Below are 26,764 nucleotides of genomic sequence, written 5' to 3' on the forward strand. Positions count from 1 at the left end.
GAGCCATGCCAGCTGCAAACAACATGAAGATAAATGATATGGAGTTCATGGACAAGGGCCATAACTCTGTCCAAAATGTAGCAGACAAAACTAAACCCATAAAAGGCATATACAGGTGCACAAGACAATGCTCACACAAAATTAAACCTGAATAGTTTTGTGCCATGACAGTTTTAAGCAACATCCCATATAAAAACAAGCTAAATGTCAAGGGACATAATTAAATATATATATACATAATATACAAAACAGAATATACATAGAGAAGTTCATTTCTCTTTTAATGAGAATAATTTATGAAATGTTATGAATTTATCAATTAATGAAGATTATATTATCAGAATTATAGCTTTGTAGATAAGTCTGATGGTAAACAAATAGTTCAACCAATATACTTCCATCAATAAACTTAAATAAATAAACAGCTCAAAAGATAGACCACTGAGATGAAAATACCTTTTATTGACATTTTTGTCAGTTTTCAACAATAATTATAAAATTATAAAAGTTCAGTTTCAGTGTTATAGGTTAACCAATTTCCTTTTTATATGAAGCAGTAAGAAATGACCAAATGTACAGAGGATATTTAAAACAGATATAAAGAAATATTTCTGACAGAAGTGGGAAACGCTGTATTGCAATGAGCAATAACTGACAATATAAAAAGTTTCTACTTCACAAATATTTCCTTTTATCTGCTAAAACAAATTGAAGATTTCTGCTTTTTAAATAATATTATAATTTAAAGACAAAACTATCAATTTACAGATTATTTTACTCCATTCCTTGCCAATGCAATTAACACCTTCATTACTACATTAGTAAAAGGTTCTGAAATTTACAATAATTTTAACACAGCAAGTTTTTACACATTTAGCTTGTGCAATAATGCCTCTAATTGTGTATTGTGTCAAATTAGGTGTTTTTTTTAAAAAAAACACTAAGAGATTTTATTTTTATTAACACATTTTTTGCATGGATTGACACAGTGAGCATTGTTGGGTGGGGATACTATGAAAATAACAGAATAGTCCCATTATACAGATTTCAGATTGTAACATTTTTAAACAAAAATTTTAAAGATACGAGTTAACTTGTCTGAATTTTGATTCTTTCTTTTGGTAATTTCTGCATTCAAATGAGATTTTTTTACCCTGGCAGGCTTGTATGGTAACAGATGCTGCAGCCAAATTTAAATGGCCACTTAATCTTGTTTTGCAATCAACACTCATCAATACCAAATCTTTAAATCATTATTAAGCATAATTATGATCGTGCTAAGAGTCAGAACGACTACTTAAATAATTTTATTACTATATTTAACCAAGCATTTTTCCTAAAAAGTTTCCATTTGTCATGGAGTGTAAAAAGCATACAATACTGTATTGGTGACAAAATACCGAATTGCACCAGTTCATGTAAAGGCTATTCCATTTAAGCATACATGGTACCAGGGGAAGGCAGTTTGTTAAAAAAAAATATGCTAGGGTACATTGATTAAACAGATTTCATATTAAAATGACAAGAAAATTCTAAATTGAATCTATGGATGAGTATCCTATTTTAAAAGTGCCTTCCCTGGGTCCTATGTATGTTTTAATGGAACAGCCCTAAATTCAATCACTAATAATTTTCAAAATTCATGGGTATGTGAGAAAGCTTGCCAGTAGCTTCCCATGGGTTGGTGGTTCTTTATGGGGTTTTCCCGGGTTCTTCCTCCACCATTAATACCGGCCGCCATGTATAGCCTATCATATGCTGAAAAATGCCGTTAAACCCTACAACAACAACAACAAAATTCATGTGAAAAAGTAATTAAAAAGTTAATTCTTGAAGCATGCTTTCTGTCGTCTGGATTTTGTTTTTAAACATATCTGGATAGTAACCATTTGCTGATTTTTTATATATATATATATATATATATATATATATATATATATATATATATATATATATATATATATATATATATAAGATGAGTCCAACTGCAAACTGCACAGACCCAGATCAGCCATCACATAATGCACCAGAAGGTCTGGGTCTGTGCAGTTTGTTAGGAATAATCATTAGCACAAAGAAAATAGACCCTGATATGTGGGCACATTATGTTATGGCAGATCAGGATCTTTGTTGTTTGCAGCTTGACTTTACTTATAAGTACATACATATGGTAATTATACATTAGAGGGTTTAAGGCTTTAACACATTTCAAAATCAGTTTCATCTGTTTTAACAAGACAAATTAAGCAACAAAAGGTATGTGAGGTCTAGGAAACAATGTTCCTACAAACTGCATAAGAATATGCTGGATGGTTCTTGAGATACATACAGATAGAAAAAGCTATTAGCATCTGGCCACAGCATGGTCTAAATCAGCTTGGCTCTATGATCATATGTATTGGCTACAAAGATATATCTGCAACTGTTCATAATAAATTACAGCTTCTATAAAAAGGACAAAAATATATATGTACCTTTGGCCTAAAGTGTAAAACATAGGAAAAAATGCTTAACTCTCAAATTTTCAAATTACGTTTTATTAAACAATATTAATGGCATGGGTGCCAGTCTACATGGTTTCTGATAAGGTGAAAACGAGAAATCTGAAAGAAATAACCAATTCTTGATTGGGGATCACTTACTGCGAAAACCAAGAACACTGAGAACTAAGAAGATTATAATTTGAGCTCATGTAATCAAGATGTGACTTTAAAATCTCTTTCTTTTACTTACGCCAACAATATCTTTGTGATACAGCAGGATTTTGAGTATTTCTATTTGGATGGCTTCTATATCTAGATAAAGAAGACAAAAAGAAACCAATTATGAAAAGTAACATACCTTTCTTCCACAATACTGAAGTGATCACAATGTGTTAATTCTCCTTACAAATCCAGCCCTACCATGAGGGTCAAACAATGGTAGCAATGTCTTTGCATTGTTTTTGCACTAAAAGTATAAGGATATTGTCTGCCTGTTGAGATGAAATTCAAATATTCTCCTCTTGAATTTTGGAAATGGTGTCAAATCACCTCATTTGTCAGGTACTATCGGAACAGAAGTGCACACTCTTCAAAGAAACTGATTTTACGTTTAAAAATTGATTTCTTATTGTATCTCATGATATATATGTATGTGTGTGTGTGTGTGTATGTATGTATATATGTGGGAGGAACAGGTAAGCGGTTGAGGAAGTTACATCACCTTCCCTCAGTTGGCTCTGACTACATGCTTCTAATATGACCAGCAGCTTCAAGGAAAGTCTTGTATGAGATATGGGAAAAATTAGCATAGATCAATGAAAAGACGCAGTCCTATGATAATTTAATTCCAGCTAATCCAGTGGAAGTAAAATAACCTGCATCGGTATGATGTTGCTGATGGACATGAAAAGATGGTCTGTTGAGTTTCTCATACAGAATCTACCAGGTCAAACTGAGCATTTTGCGGTGAAAGGTCTATGAGCCTAAAGTCAGAAATTGTTGTCAAACTTCCAAATTATTTCACATGCAAGTCTGGTACCCACTCCCTTAACCTCACGAATTGATATATGCACAAAATTTATATTATAATGAATCTTGTAACTGAATAAATAACCCAACAAATATTATCCTTTCCTTCTTTGGGTGGTAAAACAACAGAAATCTCCATCTTTGAAACAATCTGAACAAGGGTCTGTTGAGGATGAACTTCAACGCTAAAGACATTTTTCCCATTAACAGAAGCCTGTTCTTACCAAGAAAAGCTAGGGCCATATTAAACTGAATAATCAGGATGGAACGGCAAAAATGTTAAGACTAACTGACAAGGCATTAATTCCAATGAATTAGATACAGTCCTGCTAAAGGTAGGGTGACTAGAAAGCAGATCTTGGATGAAAGGAGAATCTGCAAGGCTTGGAAAGTGACTCAAGGGTAACTGAATTAACCACATCAAAACCCAAGGCAAATTCTGTTTCAGACAAAGAGCCAAAGCTTTGAATCAAGACAGGTAAAAAATGGCTAGAATGTCTAAGAGATCTTTGTTTTGACCTATATCCTCTCTTTCATGATGATGGAACATGTCAGATATGGTATCCCTTTTAAGGTATCAGTGCTAACTTCTCAAGAAGGGATTATCTCATGCTTGCATCACTGGAAGAAGACATTATCCCTCACAGACTTTCAGAGTGTTGGGTTCACTAAAATGTTTCTTTCTTAAGGCATTGAAATAGATTCATCTGAATACCAAGGGGTGTATAGACCATTTGGTCTCAAAAGTTGACTCTATCAGTATACTGAATCCACTGGAACATTATGGCTGCCCAAATGTGGTCTTGTCAATGACAAAACTTGAGAAAATTACAAAGAAGAAGGAAGAGATCTGGAATTTGGTGCAATGTACCAAAGATTAGTCATCATATAGGCTAAGAAAACCTTTCCAGAAAGCGTCTCCTTTCATGATTGCAATACATTGACTATAACCTTCATCTCCAGGTAAGGATCACCACAAAAGGTGCTGGCCTGTTGGTGTCGTATAGGACTGTATCAGACTGGTTCATATGGACTTCTGTACTGAGGTGATATGAGCCTGGAAGTCTTTTGATTGCTGGTGTCATTGGTGGCTAATCAAAGTGGGACGGTGGGTTGAGTTGATGCATTAGAACTGGCCTCTTGAGACAGCAATGACTGCTTGGCTTTCTTCTTACAATGCAATCTTTCAGCCTCTAGTAAATGTGACGTACAGAATTTACAATCGTGGTCACATCAGCTGCATGTACATCACATCCTTATAAGAAGGCATCTTAGTTAATTCACTAGCTTCATATAATGAATTTTATTGTTTTTACAGAAACTGTACCACATCTGTTCCCTAACCATCTGGTACAGACTTCACAAGCATGTTTTGTACCATATACAGAGAATTTAAATATTCAATAAACTCCACACCTGACCCTGCCAATTATGCCTGTCAATACAGACAGGGTTCATATAAATCAGGAGAACAGAAATTGGACGACTATTCAATAATCCATTCCCAGTTCTCAATGACGTCTCTCAGCATGAAGTGTTCTAAATCCAAAGATTAATTTAATTACAAGACTTAAAACAAAAACAATAAAAGATATATATAAAAGCAATGAAATACAAAAGGCAGATGATAACAAAATCATTGTAACTGAACCCAAATATTATACACTGCTCTTTAGCTGCTGTACTTTCTCATCCAGATGCAACTCTAGTGCTTTTATTTGCTCTTTTTTTTCTTTTCCTTTTCTTCTGTGTCCATTAGACTGAGATATTTGTGTGAATACTTCTGTTATGCTTCATCTGCCAGTTTGTCTGCTGCCTGGAACAGGCCACTGACATCCATAATATTTCAGCCTTCAACATATCACTGCTTTGCATGAAACCTGTCACTGAAACTGCACCCTCACTGTTAGTCATTGAATTCATGAAATACACTGACAAATCTGGCTTTATTGATGAACAGCAATAACAAAGAATTAATAACACTATTTGTACTGAATCTACGAATGCTGACAATGAAACAGGCTAATGTGTTTTCATGAGCTACAAGTTTTTCTAGCAAACTACACGTTTCAATGTTGCATCTTCTCCAGATTTGCCAACCCTGATGAGTCCATCTCAGTAAGGCAGTCGATTTTTTTCCATAAGATTGACCAGTTTTCAGTAAGGTGTAGCAAAATATCAATAACTACTATTGTAAAGCTGGAAAACGCAATTAAAAGTTCGACACAGCGACGACAAACATTATGTTCTAAAAGGGACACTCCTATGCACAATGTCTGGTTACTTCCCATGGTTTCTGATAATGATATAATAGGTAGCAGATGATGGAAAAATCAAACTGTACTTCCAATCTTGCACAACGTACACTAAATGACTAAAAAGCAACATTTCCATTATAATTTATTTTTAAGCAAAATCTCTGAAGTTTACAATCTTTCAATGACCTAGGTGAAATACCAATCAATTTCAAGGACTTGAAACGAGGTTTTCATTTCTCACTTACTGGGAGCAAAACAATATCATAAATAGGTAACAATCCTTCAAATGCTAAGCCTGATGTGATGCAGATGCTAGAAATGAAATAAATACCTCCAAGAATCACTGAAATGGTCCTGAAGATGCAAGTAATCAATAAATAAAAATAGGATGCAATATGGTCAAATACTCAGATGAAAATGTAAGTACTAACAACCACTGGAACAAAGATGTAACATGGTGTCATTGTGGCTATTGTATGATAAAATAAACAAATGGATGCAAAATATTCATCTATGGTGAAAATAGAGCATAATTCAACAAGAATATATTGAGTATACTTCCTATTTGATGAGAACACTTCATAGATCCCCAAGATGCCTAAATAAGCACAAAGTTCAAGGAATTTATTAAGCCTCAAAATGAGTACACTGTCACAGAATGAGTGGATTTGGATGCTATTTTTAAAAACATCGCTTTAACAATTTTTCAGTCATATTGCTACGATGTCTGCAGTGTGGTAGTTTTTAGTGATGTCTAGTACTGGGGCATCACGCCACAGACATGTTGTATGATGTCCCACCCAGTCATATTTTCCCAACACCAGGCCGATCAGTCCCAACACTAACATCTTAATGCTGAGCACCGAGTGAGGCAGCTGTTTGTACCATTTTTATAAGTCTTTGGTATGACTTGGTCGGGGTTTGAACACATGACATCCCACATCCAAGGCTGATGCTCTAACTACTAGGCCACCAGAGTGGTGCACAGAATGAATGGAAGTTGTTACTGACAAATAATGGTCTTTGATAACAATCCCTTAATCAAAGGGGGAGACCAGTCATATCTAACTTGGATCTCATTCAGCATATAATATCCATGCACTTTTTTATTGCTTAAACAAACCAAAAGATATTAACATCCCTTTTCACTTTGTGGGGACTGGGCTGGATTTTGTATGAGGCAGTAGAAGAACATACTGTGATCGGATAAAGTATTTAAGAACATTTCCTCTCATTCTGTCAGACATGTATAGAAGACTGTATGGTGAAACTGATACAACATATTATAAGCCCTATATTCATTATAAACAACCAGTGAGTACAGTAAAAATTGTGCATAAAAGCAGTCCCAAATGTTTTTTAACTGAAATAATTCCATGCTGGTTGTTCATAATATTTTGGTATCAGTATGGTTGATAACAAAACAATCAATAATCTTGAGCAAACTGTGCCGTAAAGTGGAATATTAGGACTATTATCTATAAGTTTGATTATATTCACTCTGTTTTCATAACCAACCACTTAAGCATCCTAGAAAAAATATCGATCTTGTGGACAAAGAAAACATTTTTCCCCACTTTTTAAATGTAAAACCTTTTCCTACATAAGCTCTGCACCAGGAACCACCTAAATGTGAACTACTCTACTCTAGGATAGTCCATTTACCCTCTATTTTTTCCTGTAAGCTTCTACATGCAGCTTCATATTTAGTCTTCCTCTCTCTTTCTTCAGCTGATTCATTTGGTATGGAATCATCTCCTTCCTAAAAGAAGGGTATACATTTATTAATTGAGAGACTACACTACAACTTATCAATTGAACAATAAATTTATTTATTGGTAATTGGTCATGGACAAGTTCAACTTTTAAAATCTATTGATTTCTTGAGGTACTGATAAGATTTCAGAATACAACTGGACTTATTTGGAATAAATACTGCATTAAAATGCTGTATGAGATATCTTTGCTTTTAAAATCCATCTGAAAAGCCAATGGTAATGAACTGCTATATTTTGTCTGTGAAACTAAAACCTATGTTACACTTAAAAAGCCAGTTAAACTATACTGTATGTTCCACAACCACTTTTTTTTAAATCAATATGTCTCCCTTGCTTTGCAAGGTGATACAAAACAAAACATACATGAAACTAACATTTTGAACTTCTGGTTATACATTGTACAAAAGAATATTTTCTGTGATGTTTAATTCTGATTTGCATTTTCCTTTGTAGCGAAATCTCATTTTCGTAATGAAAAATGTCCCTCTACTTGATTTGTATTCCTTGTTATTCTCATTTTGTTAAGGCTGTTGTTCTTATTACAATATTTGTTGCTGTTATTCCCTCATCACTGCTGTCACTATCATGAACATTACTTTCATCCTTGTTTTACATTTCTTCTTATTATTAATTATCATAACACCAACTGCTGAGATCCATATATGAGTATATGCAAGGCATATCCAGTAGGTCAAAGGTTTTGAACAGCACACACTGAGCAGCCAGACTCCAGTCATAGAGTTCTCAAATATCTGTGTTATCAACTTCTCTTTGACTTGTTCATCAACTATACTAACAAACACTGTAATGATGTAAAGTTCAAAGGTCACTAGGTATGATTTACTGATTGATAATTTAGTGTGTGTGTGTGATTTGGATTTTTAACGTAGCTTTAACAATTTTTCAGTCATATCACTACGATGTCTGCATTGTGACAGTTTATAGTGATGTCTAGCACTGGGACATCATGCTGCAGACATGTATAATTTAGTATTGTTGTAGGGTTTTATCACAATTTGTCAGAACATGATAGGATATAAATGGCAGCAAGGAAAACCCTGGGAAGAACCAGTGACCCACAGGATGTTACTGTCAAGTTTTCTTACATATCCACATTGGCTGAGCCTAAGACTCACACCCTCACTGAAAGAGGTGAGACGGCAATGATCAGTAAAGGCAAGCACTTTAGACCACTTGGTCACCTGGGGCCCCAATTAATAATTTGTCAAACAATCAACAAAGATGTTGCTGACTAAATTTAATTAAGATTGACCACATTGCTTCTTCGTTGGATAATCAATAGCTGTGTCTTCAACTAAGCATGTTTAGTAATTATGTTTTCCCAATTGTCTGAACACTCTTTAGCCAAAAAACACAAGACAAAAGAAGAGCAAAGCTCATTTCCTGGACTTATCAAAAGCCCTATAACTAAATGACTGTATACAGACATTACATCAGTCCCTCACACCACATGGTTTGTGTCATGGTGTGTCAGCAAAATGAAAACTTCTGAACAAAATTATTGAAACCTAGGCCAAATTAAGAAAAATGATACTAGCAACAACAATCTTTAACATCATCTTCCATGACTTATTTGGGGACCGAGATCAAATATAAAACTTTACCATCCAACTTCACAAAAAATGCCCATTAATTAGATATTGCAAAATTTTGAGGAAGTATATCAGCTTGTTTCCAAGTAATAATTAATTTTTTAAAAACAATAGAAAGGAATGAAATATCATTGTTGGGTAAAATTCTGTGGCATAGTTTTCAGGAAAAAAAATATACACTTCATGAATAATTAGTTTGAAAGGAAACAAGTTGAAAATGGAAGGACACTACTAATACCAAAGCAAAAAAAAAACCAGAACCGAAAATGATCCATTTTCCAGTACATTTAATAATTTGGTATAGCAACATTTTGTTCTTTTTGTCAGAACTTGTTGTATATCTTTTGAATATTTACATTTTAAATTTCAGGAGTATGTGGCCACCACATTCATTTTTGGAGAAAAATGTTTAGTGAAAGTAATTAGATTTAAGGATCTCTGACTAATGTGATTTAGCAAAAATACCTTTTTGTTTCTTTCCCACCAGACAGTTGGCACCATGTCTGCCAGCCCTGCATCATCTGGAGGCTTGATATGTAGGAATATTGGGAACTTGATTTTGTCAAATATACACAGAGTTAAGGAGTCAAATTTGTGAATTATGGCCACTGATCACACTGGGGAACAAACAGTGTTCCAAGTCTTTCACTGGTTTAATTATACACAATTAATGTGTTCTTTTAATAACAAAATAACATAAGTGACGAATAGTCACATTTTTTGTGGTGGTGGCAGTTGTAACTGTATAGGAGTTCAATTGTCCAAAGCACTGAATTTGATAAACATCACAAAACAAAAGCATACACACACAGGTAACTGCTAAGATTTTTAATCTTTTTTATATCTTTCCATCTCAATTATTATTTATTAAAAAATTAGAGTATTCAAGTCACATGTGTCTATTCCAGGAATATAAATATGCCTCATGACAGGCATACACATACACATGTCCTGGCCCCAGTCTCGTTGTCTCTTTCTGCACCAGTGAAGTACTTGCTAGGTAAAGGTGTGCTGTGAATCACAAAATATTAGTGCACACCAAATTCTAGTGAATTTAATGTGTGAATCAATTTTCACTAAAATTTAATAAGCATTAAAATTCTGTGACAATATAAGAACATAATACTCATGCTAAATACTATTATGGCTAAACAGATGGATGGTTCTGGAACCCGGGTTAGATATCAATAACCATCATGTGCCATGATTGACGTTTTTGTTTTTAAAAAATAATATTTTAATTAATGTTTTGTAAGTAATTTTGTTAGTTTGTATGTATGGCACATCAGCATAATAGTGGCTATATTCTGCCAACTAATGGTAAATGTTCTAAAAATTTAAAAATTAAATGCACAAAAACTCTGTCAGATAAATGCAAGCATTAAGTGCAACAAGTATAAATCACAAACATGTTAAAATCCTGTAAAAGGTATATAAAATAAAAGATAAAGGTAGCACATTTAATATCCTTAAAATATATGGTCAAAACTTGTTATATAAACTGTATATTCTCAAAAGATTTTCCTGGGTGGCATATCATATTACAGTTTTTCATGCAGTTAACATACGAATGCTTCTTTATCTCAGAATAGAACTCAACACACATAACAAGAATGTATTGCACTGTCAGTGGACAATGGCATTCACTCTGGCTGAAGTTCTCCAATCAGGAGGTATGTATGTATGGGTTAGGTATTTGTTGCTGATACACAATTGACACAATACAACCTCATTTCTGTGATTTGTTCTGTACTGGGATAGCATTTTCTCACCCATGCGACAGAAAAATCTAGCTGTTTTGCTAACCTTACTTTTCTTATCTCAGTCAAGTCATCTCAGACCAGTCGTCTCAGTCAAGGTGTCCACGCGCTCAGAACTACTTTTTTAAAAAAGAAACCCCGGTTGAATCAAAAATATACCTACACTATTTAATGACAAATAATGCACTTACCAGCCAGAAGTAATCATTTATCCGTCATCACATTAATCCATAAGCAAATTTCACTACAGCACTTGCCATATTTCCAGGACAGAAAAATAAATGTTCAAAGAATCCGTGAACCTGAAAGTTTAGCACATGGTTATCCGCTAGAGTCCGTTTTTGGAGGGTCTATTATACATGGGGGTAATTTTACAATCAATATTAAGGACAACACAAGCATGTCACACAGTTTCTCCTCCTCCAAAGAAAAGAACAGTTATATATGATAGTGACACAGAACTCTAATTACCCATGAATAATCTAAAGAAAGATGGTACTCTTTGTTACAGCTTGTACTAAGTATAACTACAGTAAGGCTGAGTAGCCAATATCGTTTTATCATTTACAATATAACTTTTCAAAATTGGAACTGATGAAAATAAAACAGTTTCTTGTAATAAATATTAGTTATTTATTGTCAATTTCACATAACATCCATATACTAAATGTAATAATACCTCATTATTATGCGATGTTTTATGTTGTATTTTTCTTTGCTCATGCATATAAACTGTACTTCGGACACAACGGTCATACCACAGCCCTCATTAACATATTTATATTATTTGCCGCATGTGAACATTAGATGTGAACACTAGTGAAGAATTCTTTTTACTTCAAAGGAAAATATTGCATGAGAAAAATAATCTATTTGGGGTTTGGACCGAGGCAAGGAAATCCCAGTTGCGGCTTTATATTATATGTCTCCCCACTCTGGCAAGCCTTGTGGGGAGACAAATAATATAAATACTTGACTGAGATTTCCTTGTCTCAGTCCAAACATAGATTCTATATCTCCAGTAGTGGGTTTGATGTTCTTATGTTTAAAGAGTTTTCATTTCACATATTTCACCAAGTATGAAGAACATGCTGATTTATACAGTATATGCAATCTTCTACTGAGAAATGGGTGACTGCAAGCAGCTTCAGCACCTTTATCTACCCTTACATTACTCTTTGAACTAATGTGACTAGACAGCAAACAGGGCAAAATACTCTTTCCAATTATATGTGGCATATTAATGGGTTGCTAGATTTGAGGTCTTGCAATGCTTTCAGTGTGGTAAAGGGATCTGAAAAGATGACGATATTTGCTTTTTGTGAGGTCTGAATGACGTTCAAACCTTTCAGTATGGCTGCAATTTACACAGTGAAAATTAAGGCTCTATCTGGTAAGTGACTAAAAAATGGTGCCATTGGAGTTGCAACAGCAGCTCTAACTTTTTCTCCATGTTCAGACCATCTGTATACAGGGAAATTATCTTTCTTTGAGAATACTTACCCAATCATAATACCTTAGGAGAACTACTACAAAGAACCGGTTTCCTAACCAGACTTTGAGAATACTTACCCAATCATAATACCTTGGGAGAACTACTACAAAGAAACGGCTTCCTAACCAGACTTTTCGTCATGAAGCCTCTATCTTGTCTAGACATATCACCTTCAAGACCCAGTTTAGGCTTTGAAGCGGTACCTTAATAAAATAAAGCTGTTGTGTTGAGGGAGATCATGCCTGTGTCTACCTCTCAAGACAGGGCAGGAGGATATATCAACATAGAATATCTTGTTCTGGATTATGTGGGTTATTTGCTTGGCATATAGAAAAATAACCCCAGCTCACATGAACTTATTATACATTTTGGCTAATAAGGTTAGAACAGTTGCCACCAGCATACGATTCATCCAGAACTGTTAGCTAACCAACATCATTCAGGCTGTGGGATGGAGATTGGAGTCCACATTCTCTAGCTTTTATCTCCAAGTTCTGTCATCCCAATGGGCACAATTCATTCTGGTAGGACCTATATCTGCAGCTCAACAGGTCACCATTCCAGGTCGATTGACAATTTAAGATGGGGTTTCACAACTTCTGCTTGATTTGTGGAGGTAAATCTTTCCCTATTTGCAGCCATGCCCTGGCAGATGGAGCCCCCCTCCAGTCCGGTTACCTAGAAGCTGTCTCACATACCTTAGAGGACTGGACCTGATGGTATCTCTTGGTAAGGGGATGAACCTTCCTCCACCTCTTATATATTTTCCTAAGGTATTATTATTGAGAAACATATTTAAAGAAGAAACCAATTTTTCCTAGTAAAATATGTTTTAATACTTACCCAATTGTAATACACATAACCCTTCCAGCCTCCCTGCAGTTACATCCATAGCGAGCATGCCTTCTGCTCCTGTAGTAACTGAGAGGTTCTTAGACTTTGCCAACAAGTCTTATACCTAAGGGGAGATCACTCTGCTCAACTGCCATCTAAGCTCCTTTAACTAAAAGTAGCATCTGGGATGGCTGGATTTGCGAGGTAGTAGTTCTTCTAAAGAATTAGATTGGGTAATGTATTTAAGGCAGAACTCGTGGAATATTTGTTTAAAAGGATACAGAACAAATTCAAGCAGGAAACGGCGAGTCTGATGATGCCGCAAGATGGCAACAAGTAGTGTTAGGTAGATTCTCTGCAAATAAAAGAAATATGCCAACTAAGCTGTAACTTATATTTCTGTTTGCCATAATTAGCTCTGCAATGAAAAGATACCACTAATGAGTTGTAAAAGACAGAAAGCATGGTGGACAAATGAATTATGTTATTTTTCATAAAAAAGAAATGAAGGTTTGGTCTATATCAAAAGGCCGTCAACTTTATAAAACTCAATTATCAGAACTGCACCAAAACATGTCATCTTTTAATATAAATTCACGTGATATCTTTCTCAGTAGGAAATGGCCTAATGACAGCTGTCAATCAACAGTGGCTTACAAGTGGTACATTTCATGGACTACTAACCAAACAGGTTTCCAGACACCTGTGTTGCTTCCTTATGACTTAATGATTGTCCAAGCCAGAGAACTGTCACAGATTTTACAATATAACATATAGGGATTCACAATGTTTTAACATTTTACCTGATCTGGGAAATCTGTTTATAATTTAATCAAAAATATAAGTGACACACAAGTGCAAATTTTGAAAATGATGTCTTGAATTGTACCAGTTAGTGAATAGTTAGAAAGATCATAACTGATAGGTTGGTAATAAAGAATTTTAAATAACTGTAGATGTGAAGGAGGCAAGAGAATAAACATCCTCTTTACAGACAAAACAATCAGCCATACAAATCTGTTTCCCTTAGTATCAATACAAGATGACAAACTTCAAAATGGAGCATGCATTTATGGCTTTCATCCTAAATGATATGATTAAACAAATGATGTCAATAACTTCAATTCCTTTACAGAAACAATTTAAAACTGTGGAGGTATCCACTAAAAAGAAATGTACAACTTCTAACTGTTACTGCATTCAGTTAAAAAAATATCCTTACAAAGTAAATGTATATGATGAATTGAGACAGACCATTCTGAATGATCATTTTTTTTTAAAACGTGATTATCTCCAAAGATTTTGTGTGAGAATAAAAAGAAAGACTTCTCTTCTGGTAAGAGATGCAGCAGTATTACAGATCTGAGTACTTACAGGATTCCTAAAGTCTGGGGTCACAGGGGAAAATCTGTAGGAAGACAACATGGATACCATGAGATGCTCTAAACATGGTTTCAGCTCAAAATCCTGGAAAAGAGCAAGATACATGGGTATTACATTTTTGTGGTTTTACAAAAAAATGATTTGATTATCACTTACACTAATGGATATGCTTCTCATGGGCAGGAGCATCCTACAGTAAAATCATAGCTTTTATTACATCCCCATTTACTCTCATTAATGTCTGCACACAAGTTGTTCTTAAACACACCAAACGGAACTGCTTTCTATCTATCAATCTAAGTTTGTTTTGAATTCTGATTACACTGTATAGATAACAATATTTTGAAAGTGTAAAACAGTGCGTTATGTAACCAAAAGTGCTTGAATGTTTTTCCCTGTGATGGCGGAGAAAACTATTTTGATTGACATATGTACAAGTCTCCCTGCACCACATTAGACAGATTCTTTCTGCCTATTTGCAACACAAAACATGTACTTTTGTGTATGCAGCAATTATGAAAGTTATAAAAATTGGTTACCAAAAAATCAAGTCAAAGTGCACCATTTTTTTTATTAAAAAAAAGAAATTCATAAGTTAATTAATATAAAGCTTTAAGATAACACTGTATTTTTAGCAAAATGTATCATATCTTTCTATCTTCCTTACCATCAGCAGATCACTTTTAACTAAGATTTAAATATAAATATTAGACTGATATAATCTTCATGCAAACTAAAATAAAAAAGAAGTCAGCCAACTGATGATTCATAAAACTGTGTTTTCAGATACCCAAAACAACAATCTTCCTCTGACGTCTCAAACCTAAGGGGCAGAGAAAATTCCCAGCAAAACAATCAGAAAATTTAGAATGAGTGAGGGTGGATCAAGAGTTACAGCTATTTTTTAATTTCTGGAGTCAGCCAATTTACAATAATGTCTATACCTGCTTTTAGCTCCAAACAACATAGACCTTGATCTGCCACTGCATTTTTTAAAAATCTGCCTTCATTGAAAAATCTGAGAAATATTGCTTCCTTTACTAAAATTTCCTCAATGATAGTAATTACTATTGTCTACTGTAATGTACACCACTTAATTAGCAACTAATGAGCACCTGCTCCATAACATGCCATTGATAAAGTGGCATATGGTATGAACTTGAGGTATTAATGCTGCGAGTCATAATCAGAATAAAATATTCATGCAAACATGAGAAAGAGCTGGTTAAATTCAGCCGGGTCAATATTAATGATGCTAGAGCACTGTTATCATAGGCTGTCTCTCACACACTCTTGCCTGAATGCTAAAGAAACGGCTTTCAATTACAAATATATAGGACTAACACCACATACCTAAATGCAGTGGTAATATTAAATCTGACTGACTGGAATGAAATTAAAAATCTCAGAATGGCTAGTGTATGGCAGGGTAAATGTTATACAAATTTCTTTATCTACCACACCCAAGATATTTTCTTTGATCGATTCACAATATCTATTAGATAAATTGGTAAATAAATTCAATGTATTTTTTCTATAAGGCATTTTAAAATAAGAGTAATAACAACTGGACTAATGAAAAGACTGACCATCTTTATGTGTCGTGACATAGCATACATGAAACATATACAACTATTTTAAAATTTTATTCAAATATAATTAAGAATTAAAGATTATGCATACTTGTTAAATCAATTAATATTTTTTGTCAAATGCCATGCTTTTTTCTCTGGGGAAACAACTACAAAACAGAACTTCTGATCACAACTAATATGAATCTCTTCTTTATTATGCCCATCAATTGATCTCAATTTGCAAGTAATACTGATAATCTGAAAATGGCAACTATTGATAGCTTTTTTTGAGGCACTGTACATCGTCACTTTCATATTTCAATACTGGGCATTTGTAATGTGTCTGTGTGATTTGGATTTTTAATGTAGCTTTAAAAAATATTCAGTCATATGCAACGATGACTGCAGTGTGGCAGTTTATAGTGATGTTTAGCACCAAGGCATCATTAGAGCAAACATGTAGTGTCGTGTTCCACCCAGTCACATTATCCTGACACCAGGCTGACCAGTCCTAACACTAGCCTCTTAATGCTGAGTGCCAAACGAGGCAGCTGCTAGTACCATTTTTTTTAAGTCTTTGGTATGACTTGATCAGGTTTCAAACCCATGATCTCCTGCATCTAAGGCAGATGCTCTAACCACTTAGGCCATCAGAGCAGCCGAGCACTGTAATAACCTAAATCACTTTTCTGTTTCTGAATGAATACTGAAACTGATCTTAATTAGTGTCTAAAACATAAAGTAAAAATTAATATTAATGTCCAAAAACTTAGAGTGCATTAAAAGTGAAAAAAATAGGTGTGTGCAAAAACTTAAGTTGTCCAAAAAGTTATGGCAAACATATAACCAAGCCTACTAGTTAGCAAAATAATGTAACCAATTTTAATTATGGGGATTTAACTGGAAGTGTCTGAGAGGCCCTCACCAGCAGGATGTTCCATCACATGCCTTGGAAAACCCAGACCTAATTTCCTCTGGTCTTTTAAAACTTGTCAGAAGGAGTAATAAATCACTATTGTAGTTGGTATAATCGATATATATTTTTACTATTAACCTGGTTCTGCAGCTGGTCAAAATTCTTGTCAAAAAGGGCAAGATCCAGATGGATCAGAACCAGAATACAAGAACATGTTAATTGTTGTAATAGCCTGTTGCTAGTACTAATTCATTTTGTTAACTGGTATGGAGGTGAGTGATTAGTTTATTGACAGCAGATGGTTGGTAGGTAGATTACTGGGATTTATGGTAGCTATGTCAGTAGGACATAAGTGAAATAATTACCTGCCAAAGGGAACAACTCTAAATTGAACATGACAAGTGATCTTATTTGACTTTGTTCTTTGGATATAATTTTTTCCGTTTCTCATACTAATCACTACATATGGACACAAAATGTTCCTCCATATGAAAAGAGCAAGTTCTTGCCTCAGAATAATTCAAATGGTCGAATGTAACTTGCTCACTATTGTTGCAGACACACTTTGAAATGTGACTGGACAATTGCTGGTTCCACTACATTTTACCACCCTCTTTTTCTCAGGACTGCTGTATATCACCTTCCTTGCCCAATCAAGTTCATTACAGGCTACATCATGCTCAGGAAAGAGGAGATACATAATTTTCCCAGAACACACCAAGGCTGCTAACCAGGGCTGGCCTGGACAGGTATTGAACCCATGACCTGAGCATTAACACTATTCAAAATTTGTTCATGATCTTCATTATTTTTTCACATTTTCTACATCAAAATTAGCAAAGATTAACCAACAGGTATATGTTACTGTAAAAAAAAGTACTTTCCAAAAAATGAGAAGTTGTAATTTATCAGCAAAATTTTCATTTCTAATGGCTCATGGTTTTTGTTCTGTCTTTTAAAACAACAAATTCTGCAGTTAGTGTATGCACTACTTTGCCATAACTTTTTCCAACCTGTTGCAGGCCACTTACAGGAGTCTGTACAGTATTTATTGAGCCATATGCAGTGAGCATAATTAACAATGCATAATCAACATCACTAAACAACACAAACCTGCATCAAACTCCACATTAAGTCCAGAATTTTTAATATTTTCGGTACAGGTTGTAGGAAGTCAGATGTGTCATTGTGTTTTACTAAAAACTTTAATAAACAAGCTTCCACTACGTATGCACTTTTCTGCAAATAGAAGAAAAAAATGTTGCATGTATGACAAATTGCATCTATGATATTACCATTTCTTCAACTAGCGGCATTCAAATTTCCACAATCCTTCAAACCAATTAAAATGCAAAATTATAGCCTTTTGTCTCATGGGGACACTGGTCATTTTTTTTATTTATATAACTGCATGAAATTTATTTTGATGTATATGTATAACTATGAAACTGTGGATGCTGCTTGAAGTTTAAAGAGTATGAACACTATTAAAATGTGTAGTCTTCCTTGCTAGAGAAAATACATGCATAGACTTAAAAAGACTAAGAAATTAAGAAATTTAGATAGTTTTTGACAATTCTAATTTTAGATTTTCAAGTAAGATCCATAACAAAACAACTGCTGCACCAAAAACAACATTAAAGACAAGCTAAAACCTTCTTAAAATGAGAGGATATCAAAACAATTTAGTATCAATGTATTCTCTTTGTTCCAGACAAATTTAGTGATTTAAACATCATATTCGTGTCAGAAAATCATTCAGATAACTTTATTCAATTAAATTACATGAAAGAATGAATATCAACAAAATGGAAAATAACCTACCAAAAGTGGGGCCAATTTATCAAATATATGTGCTGCCACTAAAAGCAAGGAACACTTCTTGCTTCTAAGTTCCATTAATGGGGGTGGTGGGTTATCTTCCTTTCCAGCAACCAATGCTCTATCATCTTTCTGAAAAAATTTACCGTCATGATCCAAAAGGTGCGATGACTTTTGAATTCAAACTCAAGTACCATATATCATATGTTTACTATACTTCTTTTATGCAAAAGCAATTTTTTAAGTAAATCTAAGTCACACACACACACACACACACGTGTCAAATTCCTCCTTGTAAAAATTCTTACCAGTTAAATCTGGAGGCTTCTTCTTATCTGTACATGCAGCTGGCACAAACATTCATAAAATCCAATTTCAATTTAAGTGAGACATCAGGTTTTTTCCGTGATGTGCTTTGAAATCATCAAAGAATGCAAACCACATTTTGATTATACTGAGTATATGGAAGCAAGTCAAGTGTTTTGAAAAAAAGAGGTTTACAGACATTGGCTTTGTTCATGCACCTAATCCCTAATTACTGGGAACATTTTGCTTTCATAGCAATCGTTAAGAACACCTGAGAATGTAATTTCTTAAGATTACAATAATGGTATTAAATGTGTTAGTATAGACATGTTTTAAAAAAAGCCTGCATTTTCTTTAAGATCTCTACATTTATGCCACATGTTAGCAATGAATAACTTAATTAATCAACTTAATTACTGCAGCGTGGATTAAACCTGTTTGCTCAAAAATGAATGGAAATGAATGTCTGTGTAATCTTGTACAGAGGCATGTGTTACGAGTCTAAGCAACAGAATGCAAAACCAACCAGTTTCGTAAACTCAACAAATAATTTTATTCTCTAAGTTATAAAATGAAAATTTAGGAGAACTTACAGTACTGGGAATTAAATCTCAAAACAATCCTAAAAGTTCTATCTCATGTCCTAAAGTATAAAATGTTCTGAATGAATTCCAATAGTCATGAATGTCCTGATGTGCCACAGTGATTTAATCCAGAATTTCTTTTAATGAATTCATAATAATCCCCAAATAGTATTAATCCAGTCAATAACCACTTTAATAGTTCAAATGAAAGATTTAAATAATTACTCAGTATAATAAGCATGAAATGCGAGTAGGTATTGTTGATATGCAAATGGCAAAACCATTCAAACATGTCGTTTAAATCTTGGTACATACATTGCATTGTATTTAAAATAATTATCTTTCCATTTGCTCCATTTTCCTACTGCCACAGAATTGTCTCCTTATTTGTTACAATGTCATATATTTGAGTCTTCCCAATGTAAACTTTTTCAGCAAGAACTCTTAACTCTCCCCACTGTCATCAAGATGAATAACTTTTACTTTTTCTTCTAAAGTTTTAATTCTCTATTTATGTGATGACATATTAAAGTTTTGTAATGATTTATTCCTATGTTGCTAGGCCTAACTGTTCAGTACTGCAACTTAATTATGCAGACAAATCTTTTGCAGAGTCCACAGAATGCCTTGTTTATAAAGGAATTGATACACATACTGTCACATGATTTCTCTATAACAACAATGTTGACCCCATTTCCTGTAAATATCTGCATTAATGATATAATATTAACCTTAGTGGTACATGTACTTTAGCCAATACTTCTTTCACTAACAAAAACCTGACATCAAGAAACAGACATAAGTAAAGATAATTTGATTACTTACCATACCATGTGAATTAAATATTGGTTCTGGACTTGTATTAAAATAAAATATGGCCGATAGTGAGGGGTAAATTTGATATTTTTGCACCAATGCTGGTGCTGGTTGCATTAGAGGGGTGGCTTTACTTGATGGGTACTTTTGAACACAAACTCATCGGTGCCAAGGGATTCTGGCCATAAAAAGTGGGTGGCTGCTAGTCTGGGTGCTGTTCATGAGGGGGACCACTGTATTGTGATCATTATACTCAGTCCTGATGTTAAAGTATGCAGGTCAAGACTATGCTGAAGCTGGAGTGGGTATGGTCCTTGGCTAGCTGGTGTCTGCATCAATATCAGAGTGCAGAGTGGATATGGTCCTTGGCTAGCTGGTGTCTGGTATCAAAATCAGAGTGGATATGGTCCTTGGCTAGCTGGTGTCTGGTATCAAAATCAGAGTGCAGAGTGGATATGGTCCTTGGCTAGCTGGTGTCTGGTATCAAAATCAGAGTGCAGTTACCAAGAGGGTGATCACCAATGCTAGTACTGGGATTCTGCATACAGTAATGGAATCTCCAGGACTGGTCCAAGAAGCCACGTCAGGGATCATCCTGGGCTTCGACAATGTTGCAAATTGTGATTTTTTTCCCTTATTGGCAACAAAATATTCCATTTGGCGACTTTTTTGGCAACAGCCTTTTTGGTTTTTTTAATCTGCACATTCAATCACGGATTTGGAGTGGAGAAATTCAAAGGGACAACAAAAGCCACAAACTTGGTACACAATGCACTGGAATCTTTACAGTGCATTGTTACATCATAATCTGCTTATGCTGACATCTGGCTTGAGTACTGTATGCTGTGATACACTCAATCATGCTAACGGACTAAACCTACAATTGACCAACCTCTGAAAACACGAACAGAAACAGCTACAGTTAATTGAACAGCTAATCATTTTGTTTTTGTTTTTTAAATATACCAATAAAATAGTTTTGCTGAAACTTCAGAGAAAACTGATTACCTTTGAAGTACCGATTGCTGTGTATAAAATACAAAGCAAATGGAAAAATCTAAATCACAATTATATACTGTCGACAGTGTAACATAAGTTAGACGTTGCATGTTCATCATCTCATCCTAACAGTAAGTTAAAAAAATTAACAGCATTTGAATTTAGTGCAAATTCATCAGACAACACAGTCATTGAACCTGATATTAAACCTGGCAGTCCAACATCATCTACATGTAGTGATGGTAGTAATGTTTCAAGTGCAACACCACATCATGGTGAATCTGTCAAAAGTTCCCAAAAATTTCTAAACAGCTGGAAACTTGGGTGTCCGTGGCTGAGATACGATACAAAGTTAAAACATGTTCTGTGATATACGTATCAAGGAACAAGTCATCAATTCATTTACAACTAGCTGTCAAATTTTGAAGGAGTGTGTCACCAAACACGAATCCAGGTGGAGTAAGTAATATATGGTAATTTTGCTAATTTATTTTTTCCATTTGCCGCCAATCCCATGTTATGACTGCAGAGACTTAAACTATGCAACAAGAAATAGCAACAACAAAAAAACAAGTTCTGCATAATTAAAATCAAATTATTTCTCAAAATACAAGAGTGAAAGAATTAAATTAACTTACAGCATGGTGAATGAATTCCATGTTTCTAAAAGTCCTATCAATTCCAAAAGTTGCAAGAAATCTGATTATGTTCCAACGAATGAAAAATGCCTCTGCTGTATTTAAGTTACAAATGTACATAAGAATTAATTAATTTCCAAAGAATTCAAATAGTCGCTGAATAATTATAAATGAAATATTTATGGCATAGAAAATTAATGACTATTTCCATCTCAGGGTGCCACCCAACTCTCAGACCTTAAAGTAGATATGCACACACCATATGCATTCAACAAGTGGACAGCCCTAAAATCATGACGGATCATCATGTGACATTCTACAACATTTTAATAGTGCAAAACAGTCATGTAATGATTTATTTTGTAATATTATAGCTGTATTGCTTGTTGTTAATAAAGTAATAACTATCCCATCTTTTGCAATTTTCACTGCCTATTACATTAACCCTTTACCTCATGCAAGCGTCTTTGGACGCCTCTACACCATTCGCATGGAAGCGCCTTTTCACGTCGACTGTAAACATCAGCCATTTTAAGCTGGTTTTCGTAGCGCCACCTTCGGGGAAAAACCCCTATTAGATATTACATTCATTTCTGCAAACGACAATTATGTCAGATCACATGGTCACTGTTTATGCACTGGTCGATATCTGCTATTTAAAGTAACTGGGTCGTAATCTCCACTCTCCAAAATGGCGGTCATGGATTTCATTCAGTATTTACGAAGTTTTCATGATTAGAATCACAACTATGAAAGATTCAATAACCAGGTAAAAGCTAAGATATTGATGTAGGCAGCAATTAATTTTTATAAATTATCAAATTCAGATGACTTAGTGATATAGACGCAGGCGAAAAACTTGTAAATTTCGAGTATGAGAAATGGCATCTACAGTTGGTCATGCGGCCTCACTGACGTGATGGTGAACGAGTTCTCTCAAGATTTTAAAGCACATACAAAATTCTTCCATGATTAATAATTACACAGCTATAACAATTGGACTTTACTCTTAAATTTTTCCACATATAATAGATGTGCACCAAAATTGTAAAATGGTTAAAATTGCTGTTAAACGTAATATACACTACATTGCTAACAGTTCACAGACAGGCCTATGTGTATGCGGTTGACTAAGTAACAGGTGTTCTATTTATAGCGTGCTGCACTTTGTCACTATGCTTTATGAGGTAAAGGGTTAATAGACTTTTCATTGCCTATTACATTAACAGACTTGGAAAAATATTCACTACTTGTTCTGGTGACATTTTTTGAAAATTGGTGACAAAATATTAAGGTTGGTGATTTTTTTGGCGACTACTTTTTAAAAGCCAGGACTATCCCTGCATGTATCATGTCAGTCCTGGCTCAGTAGTCTATTTTATGGTGATATTCTCTAGTTGTGGCACTGTAGGTGGAAGCAGGGCTGCAACTGTGTGCAAGACCTGCAATCATAGATATTGCCAGATACTCTTCTGAACTGAAGATCTTTCCACTTTGAGTGACTTGGTCAGAAAGAACTTAGTGACTGGGAAATTGTCAGTGGCAATCTTGATGGCATCTAAATCATTGTCAGAGTGCTTCTATGCTCTCTCATTAACCCAGGTCAACTGTTTGTCTATGATCATTGCCCATCCCTCTTTAGCTTTTGAGAACACACATCACATTGATGGTTCAAATGACACAACATACAGCTTATGCAATTGGAGTGATTTTCTTGCCAGCTATAAAAAAAACCAACATATAATCTTTCCCCATGTTGTTGATATTTGTAATTAAAGACAGCAAAACTACAGTATATATAGACAAATTAAGTCAAGTATTACACTCATCTACAGTGAAGTGGATGATTTTATTTAAGATAAATGCCAGGGAAAATTACAGAAATATATAATTACTAGGAATAAATAATAATTTACTTGGTAAAACTTACAGAAAAGGTTGAATGTCATGATGAATTGTAAAAACTATAGAATAAAGGACAAGACATTAAGATGGGACTGATTTGCTTATTGTACAATGAAGTTAGACACATGAAGTGCAAATATATGTCTAAGAAAAATGTTTACCGTGCAAGACTTAGTTAACTGATGGATATTTTCTTGAGGTGCAAAAACTCCAAAAGAGCAAAAGAGCAACAGAAACCACTGAAATAGAATTTAGTAGGATGCAAATGCAAAGCATCTTGTCAGCACATGGTGATAACCAGGCAAGAGCAGAAGTAATAACTGATGTGATTTCGTGCCAATCTCTATACCCATGGGGAACCCAAAAACATCTGACTTCCATCTCTGCAATCAGATGACTTTTCAGCACTAATGTTACTAAAACAAGCCAAAGGAAATTTGTGAAGCAATTTATGTACTCCAAATGTATTATAATTGAGCAATGAATTTAAAGAAGAAAGACTATCAAACCTATAAAAGGATGATGTGAAAATGACTATAAATTTGCAATACCTCTTGTTTGACAGAACAACAGAAACAAGAAATTAAGGTCTTACTGTCTTAATTTTTTTTCCTGATTCATGATGTTCCTTTCTTTATCCATGATGTACCTTTACTGATCTACGATACCCAGTCTGACAATTCTACTGCTGCAGTGAAGCAGCTTAAGAAGAAATAAATGTAAACCAAGAATCTCAAATTAACTTCATACCTGTCATAATATCCTTGTTACCACTAGACCGGTAAAACCTGCATTCCAAAATTTCACGAGGTGGCAAGATCTAACCTCCATGATAACTCACCATTTCTTCCTCTACCATCACAGGTATCAAGATGTCCAGGTAAGAAAATAACAACCGGGCTTGGCTGACTTGAGCATCAGGAGAGTCTTGCAGAGGACGAAAACCTTCCACAGGATATGTTCCACCAAAGTTAAGGAATATCATTCTTTGCAGTGGATGATGGCATCATTATTATTATTATTATTATTATTATTTGTTCCCACTTAGAAGATGTGAAGAAGAATCTGGTTCCAGAAATCTGGAAAACCAGTTGTACACTGCAACTCAGGAAATCAATGATAATTTTTTACAAGGATATACATACACTTCCTTTCTTACAATTCAGAAGTGTATTACCTATTCAAAAATGTTGATTAAAGACAGCCCATATACACAAAGAAAGGTAATAAGCCATGGATGGCTAAAAACAAAGCCATACAAGATAGACAAAATTATCTCAGTCACACATTCATACTTTGTGAAGGGGCCATGTAAATAATTCTTTCTGTAATTCATAACATTCCTAACATCTTCTTGCATTTAAATTTTAAGTCACATGTACAGGTGAAAAATAAAAAGTGTAACTGTCAGTGAATCATAGGAGTTGTTTCAGGCTGACTGACCAAAGCTTTATTTGTAATTTACACTACTGGCCAATGCTGCAATAAATTTTTTTATCAACATACAATTTTACAGAAGTGCCAAGTTTCACATCAAGATACAGACGTATACATAATGTCACATATTAGCAAAGAGTGGGTGAAAACAAAGTATACATACCTACCAACCCCTGATGAGGTATAAGTGTAACCTAAGTGGCAAAAAAGCCTAATCTGAGCATAAAATGTGTAATCTTTGTACAACATGCAGTAATTACAATAAGCTGCATGAAGCTGTATAATTACCTTTGCTACTAACCTAGATCTGCAGCTGGTTTAAGATCTTGTAATAAATGGGCAAAATCCATGTGGATTAGTTCCAGAATACAAATATAAAGCATATTAACAAATTAATTATATATATATATATATATATATATATATATATATATATATATATTATATATACAGCACTCACTTTAACTATTACACATGTTTAACTTTCATCAAGTGATTGTGAACTCCACAAATTCTGCAACGAGTATTATGATGTGCTCAACCTGAGTGCTGTATTACATCACTTTCATATTCATATTTTTAAATTTAAAAGCATTATTGATTGGTCCTTTTCCTGATATGACAAGTTTTAAGGTTTAAAGAGATCCTTCTCCTTAAACAGTTTTTTTAGACATATAACATCCTTGAATCACATCGATAAAGCCTGTTTCCTCTTAACATCGGGTACCATTTTTTTTAAAAGTACAGACTGGTCCACTAATCAAATCTCTTCATTCATGTAACAAATATAAGGTTTCAAACTGAAGAAACCCATCTGCTTTCTTTGATATGTGTCATATACAGCTGCTATAAATAGACAATATGGATAGTACATGTACAGTAGGTTTATTAAGTACAAACTTAGACAATGACATCTTATACTATTCTTATGCAGCTGCTTTCATGTTTAGAATAGTCTCAAATTTATAAACAAAACTCAGTATTGTTTTTTCTTAATTTTCTTTTTAATGTACCATATAAAAAAAAACATATTCCATGAACAGGCAAGTGCAAGTGCAGGATGTAATTGGGTGAATAAAAGTGTAATGATTATGCCAAAGCAGAAAATATTGTTCTAACTTAATATGAGAAGATA

At 34.2% G+C, this 26,764-nt stretch overlaps 1 protein-coding gene across 1 annotated transcript in view; it reads right to left on the minus strand.

Annotated features, from left to right (window-relative positions):
• LOC149788944 (E3 ubiquitin-protein ligase RNF123-like) overlaps positions 1-26,764 on the minus strand; it is a 173,108-nt gene that overhangs the window by 114,908 nt on the left and 31,436 nt on the right. The window contains exons 12-19 of the mRNA XM_089975088.1: positions 25,034-25,151; positions 18,948-19,076; positions 18,237-18,362; positions 14,625-14,717; positions 13,541-13,605; positions 9,627-9,738; positions 7,436-7,532; positions 2,734-2,795 (exon numbers count right to left, since the gene is read on the minus strand). Coding sequence (XP_089831214.1) covers positions 2,734-2,795; positions 7,436-7,532; positions 9,627-9,738; positions 13,541-13,605; positions 14,625-14,717; positions 18,237-18,362; positions 18,948-19,076; positions 25,034-25,151 — 802 coding nt within the window. The remainder of the gene's footprint in view (positions 1-2,733; positions 2,796-7,435; positions 7,533-9,626; positions 9,739-13,540; positions 13,606-14,624; positions 14,718-18,236; positions 18,363-18,947; positions 19,077-25,033; positions 25,152-26,764) is intronic.

The sequence above is a fragment of the Sinohyriopsis cumingii genome, chromosome 11 (assembly GCF_028554795.1).
Source record: "Sinohyriopsis cumingii isolate HCF-2022 chromosome 11, ASM2855479v2, whole genome shotgun sequence".
Lineage (NCBI taxonomy): Eukaryota > Metazoa > Mollusca > Bivalvia > Unionida > Unionidae > Sinohyriopsis > Sinohyriopsis cumingii.